Genomic DNA, 19616 nt, shown 5'->3' on the forward strand with positions numbered 1-19616 from the left:
ATTTATGCACGTAACATTTTGCACATGTTTAGGTTCGTCATGTTTCAAAAACATTTCAATAGAAATGTTAAGTATGTTGCTATCACTATTGTATAAAGAGTTCAATCATTTGCTACTACATTATCAGGTAATTAGTGCAACACTTCAGTAAAAGCTGATAGCGCTCTTGCTGGTATACAATATGTAGCATTGAAAAACTGACATGGGAAAAGAAATACCTTGATGAATGAGCATTATGACGTATCTCGGTGTTGCAGGAGTGGGTGATATCACAAGCTTTGAATATGTGCACTGGCGCGCTTGGAAAAAATTTTAGCATTTCCTTGCTTTTGTAAGCCAGATTTGTATACGACCCTCTCAACTGAATTGTAGTTGCCACTTGCAGTAAATTTTTTTCTTTGGTGTTTTGGTTACACTTAGGCAGTTTTGTGTTATGTTTGTCCCAGTCTTGTATGCTCAAAGAAAAACTCCATTTGTTCTGTGGAGCATTAGCTCTTTGTGACCAGCGCACTGACTCGTAATGTCTAACGCATGTAATATGTATTCTAGTGGGTATGTATGCCTTAAGTTCTTGCCATATTTGTGGAGCTCATGGTAAAATTAATATTTGCTTTGCTCTTGCTTGCTTATCTCAGCATCATCGAGGTGAAGGCCAAATCTTTTGCCGATCGGGAAATTCGGTACACCCTGCGAGCCCAGGGCAAGGGAGCTGGTACCTTCAACATCGGACCTACCAGCGGAGTGGTGAAGTTGGCCAAAGAGCTTGACTATGAAGATCTCAGGCAGCCAAAGTCATACTCGCTAATTGTGACCGCAACCGAAGACTCTGGAGGATTTTCAACATCAGTTGAAGTGAGCACAAATTTAATAGCCCAGGTTTAACTTAGAAATCTCATGACATCACTCACGACACACATTGTGGGGGAATTGAGGAGAGGAAGTTCTTTTCCACATGCCTGCAGAGACCTCCATTTCTTGTGCTCTAATAATGTCTGAAATGTTTTGGGCATATTTTGCTTTTTCATAAAAAGAAATTTGCCTGTGCACACACACATTAGCGTTCCTGTTCAGCAGTTGTCTGTACCAGACAACAATGGCCTGAGTGGAACAGGCAGTAAATGTCAAGTTAAATGTATCTAATCCTTTGTTTGGGCACTGGCAAATGCCGACGGTTTTCCTTCAGTCTATCTCGTGCACCAACAAGGTGCGACGCCTGTAATGCCGCTGACAGCACTCATCACGCCATCTCTCCGAGATGCCTTCAGTGCTATGCTAAACTATGCTATCGCTTTCAATGTGTTTCACCCTGGTTTGATACTGCCAATTTAAAAAATAATGTTCCAAATGTACAGGGCTCACAGCTTTGTTGATATCGTGTGCTTTCTTTTGCTTTTTCTATTTCAGCTAACAATCAAAGTTACTGATGTGAATGACAATGCTCCACGGTTTGAACTGCCAGATTATCAAGCACACAATGTTGATGAAGACATAGCGGTGGGAACATCCATACTTCAAGGTGAGGGTTCTGCTACGTCATCATTGCTATGTGTAATAGCTATGTGGCCATCAAAAATTGCCACCGGCACTATAGTGGACAGCACTCGCATAGGGAGAAATTGTGATCAGCAATTTCTGAAGAAGCTGCAGTCTGAAGGTGAAATGCCTGCCAACATGTGCTTTTTCAAGAGAATTTGACAGCTTACAAAGCAGTATCCAGCTCTGCATTCACAAAAGGTTGTGTTATGTGAAGCCTAATAAATCCTTAATGACACCTTAAAGCCTTGGTCCAACTAATTTCATAAATCGGGCCGTATAAATAGTAAATGACTTCTTGTAGGCTAACATGTCTAGAAATGAAGTGACGAGTTTCTTGAAGCATAGACAACTCTGTGGTAAAAGGAAAAAGCAGGGTATTTAGAAAGACTGAGCAAGGTCATGTGGACCATACAAAAGCTTGTGGCTTGTTTCAGACGTGTGATATCGTGGATCCAGAGGATGAGAAAAATTCGGGCTGTGTGCAAGGCAGATGTGCCTTGCTGAGACCTTGAGTTTGTGTTTATGGCAGCACATGCTGTGTACAGCCGCAGCGAAAAAAGATTAGCACAAGTGACCGATGACCGGAGCATGGAAATTGCAGCACGCAGCGCTCTTGTTCCCGTGCACACTGGTATCTAAAGTGCCAGATGATTCATGTTTTAAAGAGGGAGTGCCTGGCACTCTCGTTTTAGGTGTGCTAGGGAACCACAGCATTGTGTACTGCAATTTATCTGCTCGGGTGATCGGTCACTTGTGCTGATCTTTTTTCGCTGCAGCGCTACTTCTGTGTCGCATTGGGTGCAGAACTTGTTCTTGTCAGAAGATACAGTAATGCATGCTGATAGTTAAAATTTTGTTAAATACATCAGCTTTCATAAATACATGTTGTTCCTGCTGCCTGAATGGAACTCTTGTACTCCATGTGTCCCATTGCCATGGCCCCAACCAAATGATACAAACTCTAGGTTACATGCAACTCGACATGGTGCAACACACCATGGCAAAAACACCACTTGTTCTTGAATTGGTGTGCATGTGTGCTTGTCCTAGACTGGTGAAAATATAATTTGCCTTAATATTTTCTTGTTATCAGAGATTTCTTTCTCTTTCACTTGACAAGATTTACACGATGCTCGCTAGTGAGAGGCACTCAAGCTAGTTTTTTTACTGATGCATGCTATATGTATTTTATTTAGTGGCCAAGACATTATGTGCATGTTTCTGACGCTTCTTCTTCCATGTACCTTGGTTACAGTCGAATATGTGTTTGTTAAAGCTCCTATGTGTGGGCAAACATGCTTGTTCTTGCAGTGTCGGCAACGGATATGGACACAGGCCGCAATGCTGAACTGACGTACTCGCTCGATAAGGAAGATTTCACCATCGACAGCAGGGGTGTGGTGTACTCCAACCGGCGGCTCGATGCTGATGTGAACAACACATATGTGTTGACTGTGCGTGCCACGGACCGGGGGGAGCCACCATTGACTGGCACTGCTACGATACGCATCTACACTGAGAACAAAAACGATGAGGCTCCGAAGTTCAGCCAGGATGTCTACACACCAAATGTAGATGAAAATGCTGGGCCCAGCACTCTTGTGACCACTGTAGTGGCCAGTGACAAAGATGGCGACAACATCCTCTTTGGATTTGTCAACAGTGGCACTACGTCTGGCATGTTCCAGATTGAGGAGAGGACAGGTAACGTAAACTGCTTAGTTTCAGCGATATGGTTGTTGTTTGTAAAGCTCCAAGCATACAAATTTACAATTTGCTTCTAGTACTGTACCTACTCATAGGTGCTAGGAGCCAGATCATTAGTGGATGTCGGACTTTTAGGTATTGAACCTCACTTCTTTTCCTGAAGTGATTTTTTTTTGCACTGTTTCCTGCTGTGTGTTTATATATATATTGCATATATATTAAACCTGAGTATGTCGAATTGTCTATATGGAAGTCATAACACCCCCTTGGAAATCCTATGCAAATGTATAGCACAGTACTATGCACATATCGAACTTTCGTTCACTACCACATTCGATGTATCAAACGTTGCACTGCACTGCACCCCGGCAAGTGCGCTTCTACTAACAAGACTGCGATCACTTCTCGCGTTATCGGAAATATTCATGTTCATGAAATGGCACTGTTTTGGCAGATGCTGTTGAGGCATTGAATATAAAAGGCAGTACACGCCATGGCGGAAAAAAAAAATGAGCAAGGTGCGTGCCTCAAAATATGGAGGTCTTGTGCAGCAAAAATCTCATCTGCCCTCTATAATGCCGAATTTGCTTTTGTAATCTTTGCTGCATTAAAATGGTGTAATGCAGTGAAGCATACTTATAGCTAAAGGAACTAGTTATTTTACCGTGAAGCATACTACTTGTAGACATTCGTTGTCGGAAAGAGGATCGCCATGCTACTTCAAGGCCTCCGGGTCTGATACATGTGCTCCACAAGAAACGGATGGCACTCAATCTTTTCACTGAGTTCCTCCGGGCATATGATCGGTACATTCCGCATTTCATGTTCTCGGGGGACTGTCCGAGCCGTGCGGAGTTTTCAGATAAACTTCAGAGAGGCATATCTTATATTTCAAATTGTGAACATAACTATTTCGCGATCCCCTTAGAGTTCGATATATAAGGGTTCGATTGTGTTGTTTCATTGCTCTCTTATGCAAGGTTTTGAAAACATATATAATTCACATTCTTAAGGTCGCACTTAATGGCATAAGTGAAAATCGTCATTGGTCCTTTTTTTTTTTGTTTTTTGCTGTGTTTTCACATTTGGGCATCATTAGCAAGTAGATTTCCGGTCTTAGTAAGCTCTTTTGATTTTGCAATTTGGAAAACATGCATACTATTAGCAAGAGTCCCAATTTTGCATGAGAGCATACTGTGATGTAGGTTTCCTTTATTTGCAGGTGTTATTCGACTCATCAATGGTCCCATACACCTGGACAAAGACAAATATGAGCTCAATGTGACAGCACGGGATGATGGTGCCTGCTGTCGTAATGGGGCTTTGACCCCTCATACAAGCACAGCCCTTGTAGTTGTGTTCATAACGGATGTGAATGACAACAAACCTGTTTTTGAAGAGTGCCAGACATACACACCAAAGGTAGAAGAGGGTGCACAGAGTGGAACATCAGTCATCAAGGTAAGTCTGTAAAAATGCATAAGGCTCTTCGGTGGTCATTTCAATGACTGCACATTGTCTTTCTTTTATGTGATGTAATATGATACATTCAGCGTTTTGCCTTTGCATTTATTACATGAGTTTCAAATGAGCTCTGCAAAACAACTGTCTAATGTAGCTTTTCCTTTTTTCTGTTAGCTTCTAGTTGTATCATTGTAAAGGGTTTAAATTTGGTCCTTCGGCATGTGTAGGGCCTGCTAAGTGCAGTCTACTTATGACTTTTCATGAAACCTAGAAATCTGATTGCCTATGACCATTTGTTTTATCATGAATGATTTTATACTCCTCTACGCTATCATGAAACCTTTTGCTGTTCTTGTTGTAGGTAGTATTGTTATAAGTGGTCTGTAATACTAGGCCAGCAATTTGTATTTGTGTGGTGCCTTTTTATTTTTGCTTTGCTGCCAGTGCACAAGATTTTGCACTTTGCTGCTCAAGGTAGCCAACCACTGTTAGCCTTGATCTTTAGTGGTAGGATAGGGCATATGTGAAATTTTGCAAATGCGCTTTCCCACTCGTATTGTTAGGCAGATGTAGGAGGTTGCCCTGGGAGCGTAAATAAAACAGGAGCACATGAGTTGGGGCCGCTATCTTTGCCATCATCTTAGGCGTGGAAGACTGCCATTACTGCGCTTCAGAGTCTGCGCAGTAGTCTGGATGAACATGGATTCAAGATGCAAACGTGGTGTCTTTTTCTGGTCGCAATAATATTTGCCTGGCCCCAGTCTATTTCATCACCAAAAGATACTGTGTGCACGGCAATGCCGTTTTGAGGCACTGTTTTTCTTTTTGACATTGTTAGCGGGTTGCTGCAATCTTCGCCTCAAATTTACACTTTCGCGAATACATGTATACACCTGCTCGCACACTGCACATGGCACTATGTCGACAATGCTAGGAAAGTCTTCCTTGTTGATTTTGTCTTTGACATTTACCAGCGCATTGGAACGAACACGTGTTCCATGAACGTTATACATGCGCAACAAGTAGGCAAGCGATTCAGTCGCACCCAAATGTAAGGAATGGCAGTGTGTTGATGCAGTAGGCGAGAGGCGGGAACAGACACTGACGGGGAGACTTTGAACAGCAGTGACGGCAGCCTTCCACACGTGTACGCGTGTTGCTTGCACCACCTCCTCATGCCTACATAACCTTCAGCTCTTTTGCATCATTCTCATTGTGAACAAGGCTCCTATGTGGGTGCCGAAATGTCTTTTAATATTTCATATTTTTTCCTTGGTCGGCGTTCTTTTTTGATCAGCCATTGAGGAAGTGGAAAAGCAGTTATGTCTGGTTTTGGGGCTAGAGCTGCTTAGTAGGTAATGCAAGCCACTGGTTCAGCCAGTGGCTGAATGAACATCAATACATTCACGAAAGCTTTATTGCATATGTCTCGCATCAAGCACAAGCAGCAGGCATCAAAGCAAAGTTAACAATGGTATGAAAGACGCTAGATGGTAAGATTGTTCTCTAAAGGAAAAGTGAAACATTGTATACTGCTGCATGGATGCGCAGCATAGTCACATCACCGGAAGGGAGCCAGATCCTGCAAACTGTTGCAGCGGTGTATGTCAGCGTCTCAGGGCTCTCTGAGCTAGGGGCAGGTTTTGTGAACATGCTCAGCCGAATATAATAAGTGGCCCATTTCGACCTGTCGAATAGATATTTCCTGGCAAGAGCACTCCGGAGTAATAATTTAGTCAAGTATGGTATAAGCTGTGGCTTTTTTGTTCATATTGAAAAAATTTTGAGAGACCTTTAGAAAAATGATACCATTTTCATTCTTTAGTAGAGCAATTTGATGTGACGGCCATGTTAATTCATTCGATATCATGGTTCAGATTTTCCCCAGTTTGTTTCAGTGTGACGTCATGCTTGAGTATCTGTGCACTGACTTATTTCACAAATTTTTAATTCTAGCTTTCTAATTATTAAGATGTGATTTGTTTGCAGCAATATTCAGTGCTGATGACGTGACCCAGAGTGCTAATGATTTCTATGTATTATATTGTAATACTAAGGTTTGGTTTATGAAGGTCCTATTCTTTGTATGATAGGAAAGGCTTTTTCTGACTGCAGCACTATGTTTTGCTGAGCAGTGGTTTTGATTTGTGGTCTCATAGTTGCTGCTTGGCTTCTCTTAGGTGAAAGCAAGAGATCTTGATAAGGGTCACAATGGTCAAGTACGCTACTCCATTGTCCAGCAGCCTAATCAGAAAGGCACAAAGTTCAGTGTTGATGAGCTCACTGGAGAAATCAGGACAAACAAGGTAAGAGTTCTCAGTCATGTTTGTGTACCATCTTCTGTTCTGTTTTTCTGCACACAAACCCATTTTAGATTCTGCATCTTACGATGGAAGGGAGGTTGGCCTCGAGAGTTGTGTGTAACTTGAATTTGCCATATCCATAGCCATGGAACCGCATGGAATGTCTTCTGCTGTTGTGGCCTCCTGGTAACAGTGGAACAACCCTCTTACTAATGCAAGATGTCTGTCATTTGTGCGATGATTATAGGCTGGTATATTTCACATTTTGGTATAAGGGCAGCAGATGAAATCCATACTGAACTGCACAGTAGCCAGAAGTGGATGTTGCAAAGAAGGAGGGAACATTCCATGTATTACTAGGGATGTGTTTAAAAAGGCTGTGCAAGATAAATCTTGGCGGGGAAAAGCGGCAGGAGAAGATGGAATAGACGGTTTGATGTGATAAAATATAGTGTGGATAGCGTGCTAGAAAAGCTTGCGACTATATGTAATTGCCTCATGACTTCAAATGTACCATAAATTGGAAGTATGCCAACATATCCCATATGAAAGGAAATGTTTAAGGATGGAAGAAATTTAGGCCCATTACCTTGCTCATGGTATTGTAAAAAATCATTGACTAACCTAGGTATTAATTATGAATAGAATGAGGGTAACAGTTGACTTCAATCAACCCATATAACCGGGTGGCTTTAGAAAGGGATATTCGACAATCTGTCATCCATGTTATCAGTGAGGTAGCTGAGAAACTTTCACAATACAACCAACCTTTATAGATTGTGAAAACACGACCAATTCAGTAGAACTACCAGCAGTCTTTGAGCCTTGCAAATATTTAAAATGAAATATTTGATTACTTCCACTATACGAAATATTTGAATGCTCTGAAATTTCTTAATGTATTTAAATATTTTACTTTCTTCGTGGTATCTCTGCTTGAAAGTAAGATAATGGTGAAGAGCTTTGTTTCTACTACACGGGAGCATTAAAGGCACTGTTGATGCTGGTTGCTGTTCAAAAAAGCTCTGAGTCTATAGTATTATGTGCTCCCGGCCATGATCTCTCATTGTCACTGGGAACAGTGTTGGGGGACGAGTGCGTGGGTGCATTCATTTAATTCATTTGCTTGCTGAGGAGGGATCTGTGCTTGATGTATGAGTCATACGCCATGGTGAAAATGTTTGAAATTGTGGCCATTATGATTGAGTAGTTAGATTGCTGTATGCGTAGCATGTATAGCCAACTTAAAGCCATAGTTGACCATTAAATGCTGACTTACCTTGCTTTAACTGCACATTAAAGAGGAGCTGTGGCTTTGCATGTTACCACAAACATTCTACTATTAACACTTTTTCTGCAGTCTTTGGAAGCTTGAGTGAGAAAGAAGTGCTTAATTTATGTGTTGCTACTTGCTAAGGTAACATACAGTTTCATCCTATGGCACTTTACTTACTCTAATGCTTCCTTTAATGCAGGTTTTTGACCGGGAAGGTGACGATGGCCGCTTTGTTAGTGTCACAGTAAAGGCAACGGATCGTGGTAGCCCACCCTTGGAAGGAGTGTGTTCATTCAAAGTGGAAATAACGGATATCAACGACAACCCGCCTCTATTTGACAGACAAGAGTATAGAGAGAATGTGAAGCAGGATACGCAGGTGGGTTTCTTTGAAAATTCATGTCTATGTGTTACATTCATTTTTTCTCTTTGCTTACTAAGTAAGTACAGTCGCAGACGAATTTTTTGGACTCCAAAATTTCGGACTTGTTGGATATTCCGGACTTCATAAATGCACTGTCTTAGTTCTCATAGAGCTAATGCATTTTCGCGACCAATTTTTCGGACGAATTTAGGCCCAGAAGCTAGTTTCCGGACTAAATCGCTCGTTCCGAACCATGCTACCTGAGCTTGGAGGCTGCCATGTTTTTCGCTGGCTTGGCCAGGCTTAGCTTAGAGTAGCCCGCACTATAGCCTCCAAAATTGGCAGGCGCACGCTGCGCGTGCCGTCCTTCGGTCTCAGAGGCCATGCCCGATCTTCCTTATCTGACAAAACGCTCCAGGGGATGGCACTTTTTTCTTTTTTTCAGTCAGCACTGTCGACATAATCACTAAATGCAGGATCAGTTTTTATTGCGATTTTGCACGTGGTGTGTCCACAGAGCAGGTGTGTCTCGGAGCCGTCATCACATCTTTTTGTGTGGTCATGCGGCTTCGCATTTGTGTGATCAGCGCCACCACCTGTGCTTTCGCGAGAGCGAAGTGGTGCGAAGTAATGGGGATCATTTCTTCGATATCCATGGCGATCTCCGGTAATGGAGATCACTAAAGCCGTGACGCTCTTCTCAACTGTATGGAGACGCCAGTCTTGCACAAAATTTAAGCCAATTTGATCGCCTGCAAGTTTAGTATGAGGCAGGCGATCAAATTTGCTTAGTATTAGAGATTTTTTTTATGCCACTCTAAGCATAATAAATTCATATTTTTTCGGGTGAATGAGTTTTTCGGACTATTCCTCGGTCCCCCCGCGAGGTCTGGAAAATAGGTCGACGACTGTATAGGGGATGAGATGTGCACTGGAGGTTACTTACGCTGCGAATAAAACATTTCATGGTTTTTCTGTCCTTGCTTCTTAATTTTTCTTGCTCTTCTACATCTCCTTTCCTGTCTATAGTGATGGTAGTGCCCTGTATTGTGCCCTGTATGGCGCGTCTTCTTCTTCACAGTCTAAGATAATCCTTTTTTTTGTTTTTGAATTTTTAGGTTGGGATTCATATCCTGCGAGTTTCTGCTTCTGACGAAGATGCGGATAACAACGGTGCCATTGTCTACAATCTGACAGCACCTTATGACCCTGATCACCTTGCTTATTTTTCCATCAACCCAGACTCTGGCTGGATAAGCCTGCAAAAGGCCCTTGATGTTAGTATTTCAAGAAATTTTCTGTTTGCCTTTTCTGAGTAGATTTCCCATTATTGCAGTAAATATTCAAATTGTGAAAATTTGCTGAAAGTACAGTCGAATCCCCCTACAACGAATACTGTTACGAAATTTCCGCCACAACGAAGATTTTCCGATTCCCCGTCAACTGCCCATAGAAAGTAATACAAAAAAACTCCCTTCATAATGAAGGCGTTTTATTCGGTATTTCCGCTTCAACGAACTATTCGAGAACGAAACTGGGACTGAATTGAAATTGGAACTGCTCAAAGCTGTGACGATCGTATGTCCGCTTAAACGAGGTTTTCGCGAACGAAATCAAATTCAAAGTACCGATTTAAGCCACTGCAGTCCATAGCCACGCATGGTCATCACGCGCCTGCGCGAGACTGCAGGGGATCACCGCAATTGCTGCTGTTTTCTGTAGTCTGTGTCCAGTTGAAATGGCTACGCCAATGAAGAAGCGTAAATTTCTCTCTCTCAAGGAGAAGGCATATATGATTGCCGAGGCAGAAAGCGGAAGGAAAAAATCTCGCAGTTTCGCCCGCAAGGCAAAGCATCGATTGCGATAGCAGATTAGTAGACAGCTATAGGAACTAAGGATAGTAGTTTTATTGGCAATATAAACTTGTAAACATTCGCTAACTAAATTACTGAGCACGGTGTCACGCGCGCTCAGGTAAACATGAACACATATGTCACTCGATAACAGCGGAAACTCGGTGTCAACACACTGGAGTGAGAAGGCGCGGCAATAGCAGCAAGCGAATTGACCTCCGTGCCGTCTCTCGCTTTACCGCGAACTAAGCGTCAAAAGCACAGCGCACATGACTCTACTGGCACTAGTGGCACTTTGCCCACATCGCAGATCGCTTTGAAATGAGCCCCGCATGGGCGATCACTTTGTGCACGTTGCAGATTGCTTTCAAGATAGCACCCGAGCGGCTGCGCCGCAACTGCTGTTGTCAACAAGATGCTAACGTCTCATCGTCTGGGGAAATTGACAATCCGCTAGACACACTGACTTCGGCGACTGCTTTGAATGTTATGGATCCTTTTCACCTCATCAGCAAAGTTATCGGAACTCGCGACTATGGTGGCTATCACGAAATGACATTGCGATGGCTCTTTAACGGACTGTGAGACTCGCGTAACGCCTTTGCTTGCCGTGAAGCGTAAGAAATCCAGGCTGACAGACTTATAGAAATAAAGCTTCCGGTAAGTGCAAGCTTGCCAAGCTTGCCGACTTTGTCATAAATATGCAGTGAAATTGTGATAATTCAAACTGCTTCATTGCGACGGTGCATGTGCCGCAATATGAGTGTTTCGCGATCGGCCGGGTGCGCGCGTGCGTGTTGGATTAGGCGTCGATCGCAATGTACGAAAAATGGTGTAACAGCGGCGCGAAATGCATTCTCTCGTGAAGTTGACACTTTATCGACTGCCTTCGCTATGTCTAAACGTTTGCCCCCACGCCATCGCGAAGATTTCCCGGACGATAGTTTCGGTTTCGTTCGCGGCTTTGCTGTTTGGCGTACATATATACAAACCAATTTCGCGTCAACGAAGTTTGCCACAACAAAATTTTTTGCGCGTCCCGTGAATTTCGATGTAGTGGGACTCGACTGTATCGGCAATTTAATATGCTCATTTAGTGTGCCAAACTTGCTTTCACTTTGTGTTTTAGCAATTTCAGTCTACTAGATTTTGTCCTTGGACTGTTCAGTATCCACTGCACCATGAGAGGAATGAAATTTAAGAGTGAGGTGTGTTCAAGCTTGAGTAGGGTGGGGAAAGTTCTTATCATACAATGGAATATTGTGTAGCTGCTAAAGAAATGCTTTCTGTATCTGTGACAATATGAGATCTGAACGTGCTGTCTGCAGTTCATTTCTAAGTGCCTTGTGTCTTTTGGCTTCTTCTACACTGTCTAGTTCATCTCTGAGATGGGTAGAAATCAGTCATTACATGGTTATAAAGTATCTACGGCATGTATATGAAGCTGTCAATGAAAAGAAATGAGAAGTAGAACATGAAACATTTGGGCCAAACACACAATACTCACATTTGTACATTTCATCCTGAAAGCCTAGGTAATATGGCGCTCATCAAGCTACCTCAAGGCTGGAGGGATGCTAGTCATGCCTTGAGCCCTCCTTGTTTCCTGTAGCTTTCTCGGCTCTTTCTGGGCATTGAACCCCTGAAATCTGTCAAAACTGCCATACTTTTGCTTTGCAGCATCTGATGCCAGTTTTCTGATATATATTCACCTCAGTGTCTGAATTGTGCTTATCTTGCACCACAACAAGCTTGCAATTTGCTCCACATGAAATTGTGAAACCATAACATACTGTAAGAACAATCCCTTTTCTTTGGTTGAAAAAAAAAAAAAAGTATCCTTTGCTAGTTGTTTGGCCAATCCTGCACGAAAATTCGAAAGCATATTGGGAATGTTACGTATAAATTTGTTTCGTGTTTGCATGCTACTAAGGCATTAAAATAGTCTAACCTTTAAAGTCTGGCATTTTAGTTCTCTTCTTGGTATGATGTTTTTATGAAAGTTGTAGCGTGGTAGAAAGAATAGATTTGATGCATTAAATTCAGCCAAATTGCTGAAAAAGAAACTGATTGCTTTCAACCAACTTTGGACTAACCTTTTAAATCTACTGTCTGTGGCTTTAAAGCCAATTTTATAGTCTTAAACTTCTGAAATTTCCACTTGCACTTTCCTTGTACCTGATGTTAGTCTTCTATTTACAGCGTGACCAGTATCAGCTGCGAGCCATTGCACTGGACAAAGGAGTTCCTCAGCACCAAGCAACTGTGGAAGTGATCATTGATGTGGTTGACAGGGCTAACAATCCTCCCATATGGGACCAGCCTGTGTATGGTCCAATATTCATTAAGGAAAACCTTGAAGTTGGCAGCCGCGTCATTTCCATCAAAGCCAGGTGAGTAGAATAGTCATCTGGCGTCTGGAGTAGAATAGTCGTCTGGAGTAGGAATAGATTGTGAACATCTTAGAGATTCGTGGATTTATTCGCTGTAGGGCATGATTGGAATGATAATATGCTACTTTGCCGAAGATTGTCTAGTAAGAAGTGTTCTATCACAGCCTCGTTAGGCCTGCTTTTAAAATTCTGTTCATACCTGGACAAGCCAGAGTGCCCTGAATTTAGTATTCCTTCTTTTTGAGAAAAATAATTGTGAAAACATTCTTCTGTAATTGAAACTTGAACTGTGGTTATCGGTATGTCAGACGACCATCTGTAAGGGCACCTTTGGGATGGCAGGATGCTTGCGTTGGAGCTATTTCAGCAGAATGTCGGTGGATGATCCTTCTCATTTTGTTGCGTAATAGGTTCTAAGGAATTGGCTGCCCTCAGAAGTCTTGAAAGTGATACTGTTGGTGATCCTTTCAGATCTGGAATCCCGGAGAATCCTGATGTGTTCTACACACTGATGAAAGGAAGTACCGAGCAGACCAACAAGAAGGACACTTTCTACTTGAACCAGAAGGTGGAGAATGGCCACACAGTAGCAGAGCTGGTGGTCAATTATCCTCTGGATTATGAACGTATCCAGCAGTACAATCTCACTGTTCGAGTTGAGGTAGGTGCATTTCTTTCTCAGGATGTTGAACAGCAATTTTTTAATGTAGTGGCTCCATTTTCTATTACACTGAAATTTTCTGTTAAAATTAATATGTGTGTGCTTGATGGGCACTGCTTTATGTCTGAGCAGAACCAACTTTCTTATGTACCAAATAGAATTAAGCACCAGAAACCAATGGTTTATGCCCAGACTGAACGCTCCTTGACTCTGCCGATTGGAAGGCAGTGCTGCTTCTTGACTGAAGTATTCGCTGCACTCCAGTAATACTCATAAATGATTGTTGAGCTATAACTTCATAATCAGGCACATTCATAATTTACCTAAAGGTACTTGAGGTGTTGCTCGGGCAACTCCTCATAGAAATTGGCAAGAAACATCATTGTCACTGTGACTGCTTCAGTTACCACGTCCCTCCACTTGGTAGAGGCAAGGAAAAGTGCCGAGGTGCATTTATACAAACATTTCGTTCCAGCGAAATATTCACGAGTAGGAAAAAAAAATTTTTTATCCTTGAGGGAAAAATATTCATAGATTGCTCAGTCTTTCGGTTTCCAAACAAGTTTTTTTTTTCTTAATACACAGAGTACTGGAAAGCAAAGTGGGACGGTGTAATGGTTGTTGTAGTTTTTTTTTTTGTTACTGTTTCCATACAGACATATGCCCAACCTAAATGCTTCTATGGCCCTCTTTGATGAATTGTTGCGACTTCCAGCCACTTTAAAATTTTTTTTTTTGTCAATGGAAGAGTTTTTTTTTAGCGATCTGTTTTTCATGGGCAGTAGTGCACTTTTCCTTCTTATGACCAGCAACTGTACATTCACATTCTGTGTTTGCTTTACAGCCTAATGATTTGTGTGCCAAAGGGGTGCTATAATCCTTTAATGCTCATGAAAACTATCTTTTCTCCAGAACAATGGTATCCAACAGTTGGCATCTGAAGCAACTGTCTACATAGTCCTTGAGGACGTCAACGATGAGATCCCCCTCTTTATAGAGCGGGAGCAAGAGACAGTGTTGGAAGGTTTGCCACCGGGGACCAAGGTGACCCAGGTCCAAGCCCAGGACAAGGATGGTACCTACCCCAATAACAAGGTAATCACTTTGGTAATGCTAGTATTACAGTAGAACTCCGCTGATACGTTTTTCAGGGGACCGTAAAAAAAAAACGAAAAAAAAAAACGCAAGAGCCGGGGAACGCAAGAGCCGGGAACCAGGAAAAATTGAAAAATGGGAGTGGTGTTGAACTGCACACAGTATTATTTTAATTCTTATGTGTGAAAAAAAAGTTGTATTTTCGCCAGACAGCTGAAGTATCGATTGCAATAGCAAATTAGTAGACAGCTATACAAAGTAAGAATAGTAGTTTTATCGTCCGTATAAACTTGTAAACATTTGCTTAACTATATTAACAAGCATGGTGTCAGCGCCCACAGGCAAACATGAGCACATCACAATCGATGAGCGTGGACACGCGCTGTCAAACGCTGGCGTGAGGAATTTAAGTGCCGCTGCAGAAGCGAGCGAAGTGACCTTCGTGCTGTTGTGTATCGCTTCAACGCAAACTGAGCGCCGAGAACACACAGCACGCACAAAGCTACGAGCTGTCGACGTACCTACACTGCGTAGACTCTGCCCCCAACGTAGATCACTTTCAAGATATGGCCCGCGCGACCGCGCGCAGTTTGCAGTTGATGCCAGAGCGCAACGCTGCCCGCTAGCCCTCCCCCCTCGCTCCCTCGCCGGTGCCTCGAGCGCAACGGAAGAAGGTGCGCTTCCTCCCTGCTTTTCTTTCTTTCGCACGCGAGATTTAGACGCGGTCGTCGGCTCTCCTCGCACGCTTTCACTCGCACATACAGCATACGGTGCGCAGCTACGGCGTTATCGCCCTTGGACTTTATACGGAACATCTATGAGCCAAAACCAATTTTAGGGCCGCAACGCGTCATAGACAGCATCTTTAGATGGCAAATACGGATCTCAAGGGTCATACTTTTGCTGGCGGAAACCGAAAATACGTCATAAGTGTCGCCCCCGGTACTTTGGGCGGCCAATGCCATCGTCAAGCAACCAAGCCAAGTGACATGAAAAGTCAAAATGGCCGGTCCGGCCGGCGTGGGGTGGCAGTTCGCAACGTATTATGCGGGAATGGTCCCACAGTTGCGTCGTAACAGCGGGGTTACCAATGCATTGGGTTCTATTGGAGCTGTGCCGGGACCGGCCGAATACGATGTAACAGCCGGGAAAACGCAGCACCCGGGAACGTAACAGCGGGGTTCTACTGTAGTTGTACCTTGCCAAAGGTCCATCTCTTCTGCCAATATACAACATGGAACAAGACACCAATAAAGAGGAAAACTGCACACACAGAGCGGTGCTTTCTGGAGGTGCTTGTAGATTTGTTATGCCCAATTATTCACTCTTATGCTTGTTGTCCTGGTTTACTTTATATTTTTATCACTAACACAGGGTGCACTGTTTGGTTAAAACAATGCACCAACCAAGTGCGTAGAACTTTGTCGCAGCTCTGTTTTCATTTACTGTGATTTGCCGTAACCAAACAGAATTCTAGCAGACTGTTTATTGCTCCTGAACGGCATTCCTGAATGTCATTTTACCTCTGACACAAGCGTATGATGCAAGACTGAAAACCAATCTTTATATTTTAATTAAATTATGTGTAGTTCCTTTCTTCCATCTGTGTAATTGTGATAGTAATTTGAAGATATATGACGCCTTTACGGGCTTGTTCTTTGTTTACAAGCTTGTTGTTGTCAGGTGAAGCTTGGTATTTTAAAGCTTGACCTGACTTGTCAGCATTTAATCTGTTCAAAGGATATATGCATACACCCTTTACTTCCTCGGTCCTTTTGCAAGAAAAACGAGAAATCTTACTACCAAAATATTTTGCAAGAGAACGTTTCCCTCCAATTTGATTCGATTAGAAAATCAAACCATTTGCTCATCGCTTAAGAATTGGGGCACTGAACGACTAGTACGTACTGAGGATTTAGGCGGTCAATTGCAGCTTTTTGGGGGTCTTCATGCAGGAATAAGCACCAAACTAATAGGGGAAACTAATAGGGGACCTGCCTTCCCTCAGGACAGAAGACCTCTTTCTGTGGACGTTTGGCACTTCTAAGTGTTCGCGCCCTTACAGCTGTCAAAGCGTTGTTGTGAACAGAGGAAGAAGCGCACTATAACCACGCAGACAGCCCAGGGAAACGGGTTTCATTAAGTAGTCGCACCGAACAAACGTAACCGGCGGACATGCAGTCGCATCGTTCCTTACATTATGGTGCCGTGAAACCCGGGAAGGAGACTGCACGTCCGCCGGTTACGTTTGTTCGGTGTGACTACTTTAATGAACCCCGTTTCCCTGGCCCGTGCGTGTGGTTATAGTGCGCTTCTTCTAAGTTCACAACGATGACTGTGTAGTCGCCATACATGATCACGTTGATAGCGGCCGCAATTTCGTCCACAGCAGTTGCAGTAAACAGAAGTTTCGTTTTTACTCGGTGCAAAGCTGTCAAGGATGAGAAGCATCGTCTATATCGCGATGGTTGACGACCTGGCAAAAAAATTATCGGGTTGTGCGCCCAGTAGTGAAAAGCGTGTCTCAGATGAAGATGGGCGCCGCGTGCCGTGAAAGAAGGCGCGAGGCCTTTGCCGCTGCGAGCGCAAATCAGTCACGAGATGATAATTGCAGCTTCCGCACTGCCGTTGTGCAAAATAGAAATAGGATTCTGCTGATTCATTCAATAAATAAAGGTGTGTTGACGTAGAAAGCATTTGTTTATTGTTTTCTTCATACCCTCGATAATTTGACATTCTGTTTATTTGGAAATTTTTTAGGTCCCACGAAATCCGAATTAATGAGGTTTTACTGTACATAGCAGTGACATTCTTGAACGCCGACAGCCGCAACTTGTTACACGCGATCGGAGCGCACAAGAAGCTGAGTTTAACAGTTAAACGACTCAATATAATAAGCAGCCGTGTGGAGGAGGGTAGTGTGGAGGGGCACTGGCCTCCCCGCCATTATAGTTTTCCCACAACAGCTCTGCCATCCCCCTATTTTGATTTGTTTTTCATGCAACCCAGTTATAACAATTATCGGTTATAAGAATGGAATTTTTGTGGCACCTGAATATTGTTATAAGTGGGTTCGACTGTATTTAAAATGTCAAACGCCATCGATCAACTTGTCGCAAGGCGCCATCCGCCATCTTGGTGGCTCTGCAGCAAAACGAAAGTGTTCGCTTGACAGCATAGCTACGTGCATAGCTGCTACTTTCACCCTTGTTCTGTGATGTCCTCCCACTGCTGTTGGCTGCTATAAGTGAAGCAATAGATCTGTGCCAACGCCGGCACAAGCTAGAGCTGTTTTCTTTCGGCAGTGGGCACAACAAAAAGAGTGAAAATCAAATCCGCATGCTAAACAGTGGCCAACACCAATGACGTTGTGGACCAGGTGCTGTTGCTAGCATGGAACAGTATAACATTTAATTTGCATCTCAGTCTCTCGTGTCTTTACTGCAACCTGCACAATACCCCCCGTCCTGTCAGAAAAGAAAAAAATTATTTCTGTAGAGCTTAAACCACTCGTAGCGTAACCGTTAATATCACAGAACTGGCTATAGTGCGGCCTTTTCTGATCCCTATTTCCCCTTCCATAGAACACCATTCAGTCGCCGACTGATAAATCGGACACCGATAATCCGGACATGCTCGGTAATTCGGAGAGCTTCGCGGCACGGCCGATGGCCTTGTAGACTTAATGTGCATAGTCGACTGATATTTCGGACAGCCGCAAGCTCTATATTCGATTATCTGGACTCCTTCCGTGACTGTAGCGTACTACGTGGATTCTGCCGCCATTATCTCCTCTGGCAACCTCGTTGAGACACGAAGTATGGCCTCAGAGATTACACGTAAAATGGTAATTTCTGAGGCCTTGTCTCAGTTGCAGCACTACGCCTCCGATTAAATTACTAATGCTGATCCGGGAGGCTTTGCCTGAATTGTGAGGTCGCATCAACATTGCGATCATCGCATCCTATTCTGGCATTCCAGCGCATGGCCTGCTCTTGCCATTCTGTTTGTTAAGTTGGCGTTGCAAACAGCGCTCTGCTGGCTCCAAGAAGTCTTTCTCGTGAAGTTATCAACAGGCCGTGTCAAATGGCACCAACGCTCCCGTTGCAGTCTGACTCTGAATGTGTCTTGAGTCGCAGTCCGAATGAGCCCGACTCCTCAACTGAAGAGCCTGAAGAGCCTCAACTGCCGCCTACCACAACGAGCTCAAATGCGGACATAATTGATGACCTGCTAGGCTGCGGTGTGCCGATTACTGCCACTGTTACATTTGAAGACTTTGCAGACTTCGACAGCGCGGTGTTGTGTGCCAACCTGAACAGTGACGAAATAATTGACCAAGTTCTCCCACCGTCAAACACCGACTCTAACTCAGATGATGATGTGCCGTGCGGATCTGACTCGAGCCTTTGCAGTACTTGCATTGGCATACAGCGACAGAAAACCGACAGAAAACCGGCAGAAATATAGGCGTTCTTGGTTGCACGTAAGTGGAAGTGTGTGCAGCAACGAATCGACCACTTCTTCTTTGTACAGGGGCATAATAACTTAAAAGGAAGAGATCGAGACACTGACCAAAAAAGGTTTAAATATAATTAAATATACATTAACGATTCGGCTCCCTCACGGGAGCCTTGTTCACAATAAAACATGCGGCAGAGCTTGCGCCCTTTTTATATGCGGCTCAAGACATGACCAAGGCATTTGGCATACATGGACGGCAGATTTCCTTCGTTGCGATTTTTGATCTTGCGAGTCTCGATCTCTTCCTTTTAAGTATGCATCATCCCCGACCAGACTGGCTCCGTCATACTCTCGACTTCGGGCATTAAAACGTAAATAAAATTATCTTTTTTGGGCACATTTGTTTTTTCGGACATTCGATAGTTCGGACTTATTTACGATCCCCGTGAAGTCCGAATTATCGGTCGTCGACTGTACCACTTGAAGTGCAGCCACGGGTG

The 19616-nt window shown here is 43.4% G+C and overlaps 1 protein-coding gene across 9 annotated transcripts in view; it reads left to right on the forward strand.

Annotated features, from left to right (window-relative positions):
* LOC119435666 (neural-cadherin) overlaps positions 1 to 19616 on the forward strand; it is a 259627-nt gene that overhangs the window by 41955 nt on the left and 198056 nt on the right. For all 9 annotated transcript variants that reach the window (XR_005188868.2, XM_037702430.2, XM_037702441.2 and 6 more), the window contains exons 5-14: positions 636 to 852; positions 1405 to 1516; positions 2848 to 3240; positions 4466 to 4704; positions 6888 to 7013; positions 8486 to 8665; positions 9769 to 9927; positions 12706 to 12896; positions 13368 to 13557; positions 14470 to 14652. Coding sequence is in view for 8 of the 9 variants with exons in the window: in XM_037702430.2 (XP_037558358.1) it covers positions 636 to 852; positions 1405 to 1516; positions 2848 to 3240; positions 4466 to 4704; positions 6888 to 7013; positions 8486 to 8665; positions 9769 to 9927; positions 12706 to 12896; positions 13368 to 13557; positions 14470 to 14652 (1990 nt within the window). In the remaining variant the exon portion in view is untranslated. The remainder of the gene's footprint in view (positions 1 to 635; positions 853 to 1404; positions 1517 to 2847; positions 3241 to 4465; positions 4705 to 6887; positions 7014 to 8485; positions 8666 to 9768; positions 9928 to 12705; positions 12897 to 13367; positions 13558 to 14469; positions 14653 to 19616) is intronic.

This window comes from Dermacentor silvarum, chromosome 1, assembly GCF_013339745.2.
Source record: "Dermacentor silvarum isolate Dsil-2018 chromosome 1, BIME_Dsil_1.4, whole genome shotgun sequence".
In the NCBI taxonomy this organism is placed as follows: Eukaryota; Metazoa; Arthropoda; class Arachnida; order Ixodida; family Ixodidae; genus Dermacentor; species Dermacentor silvarum.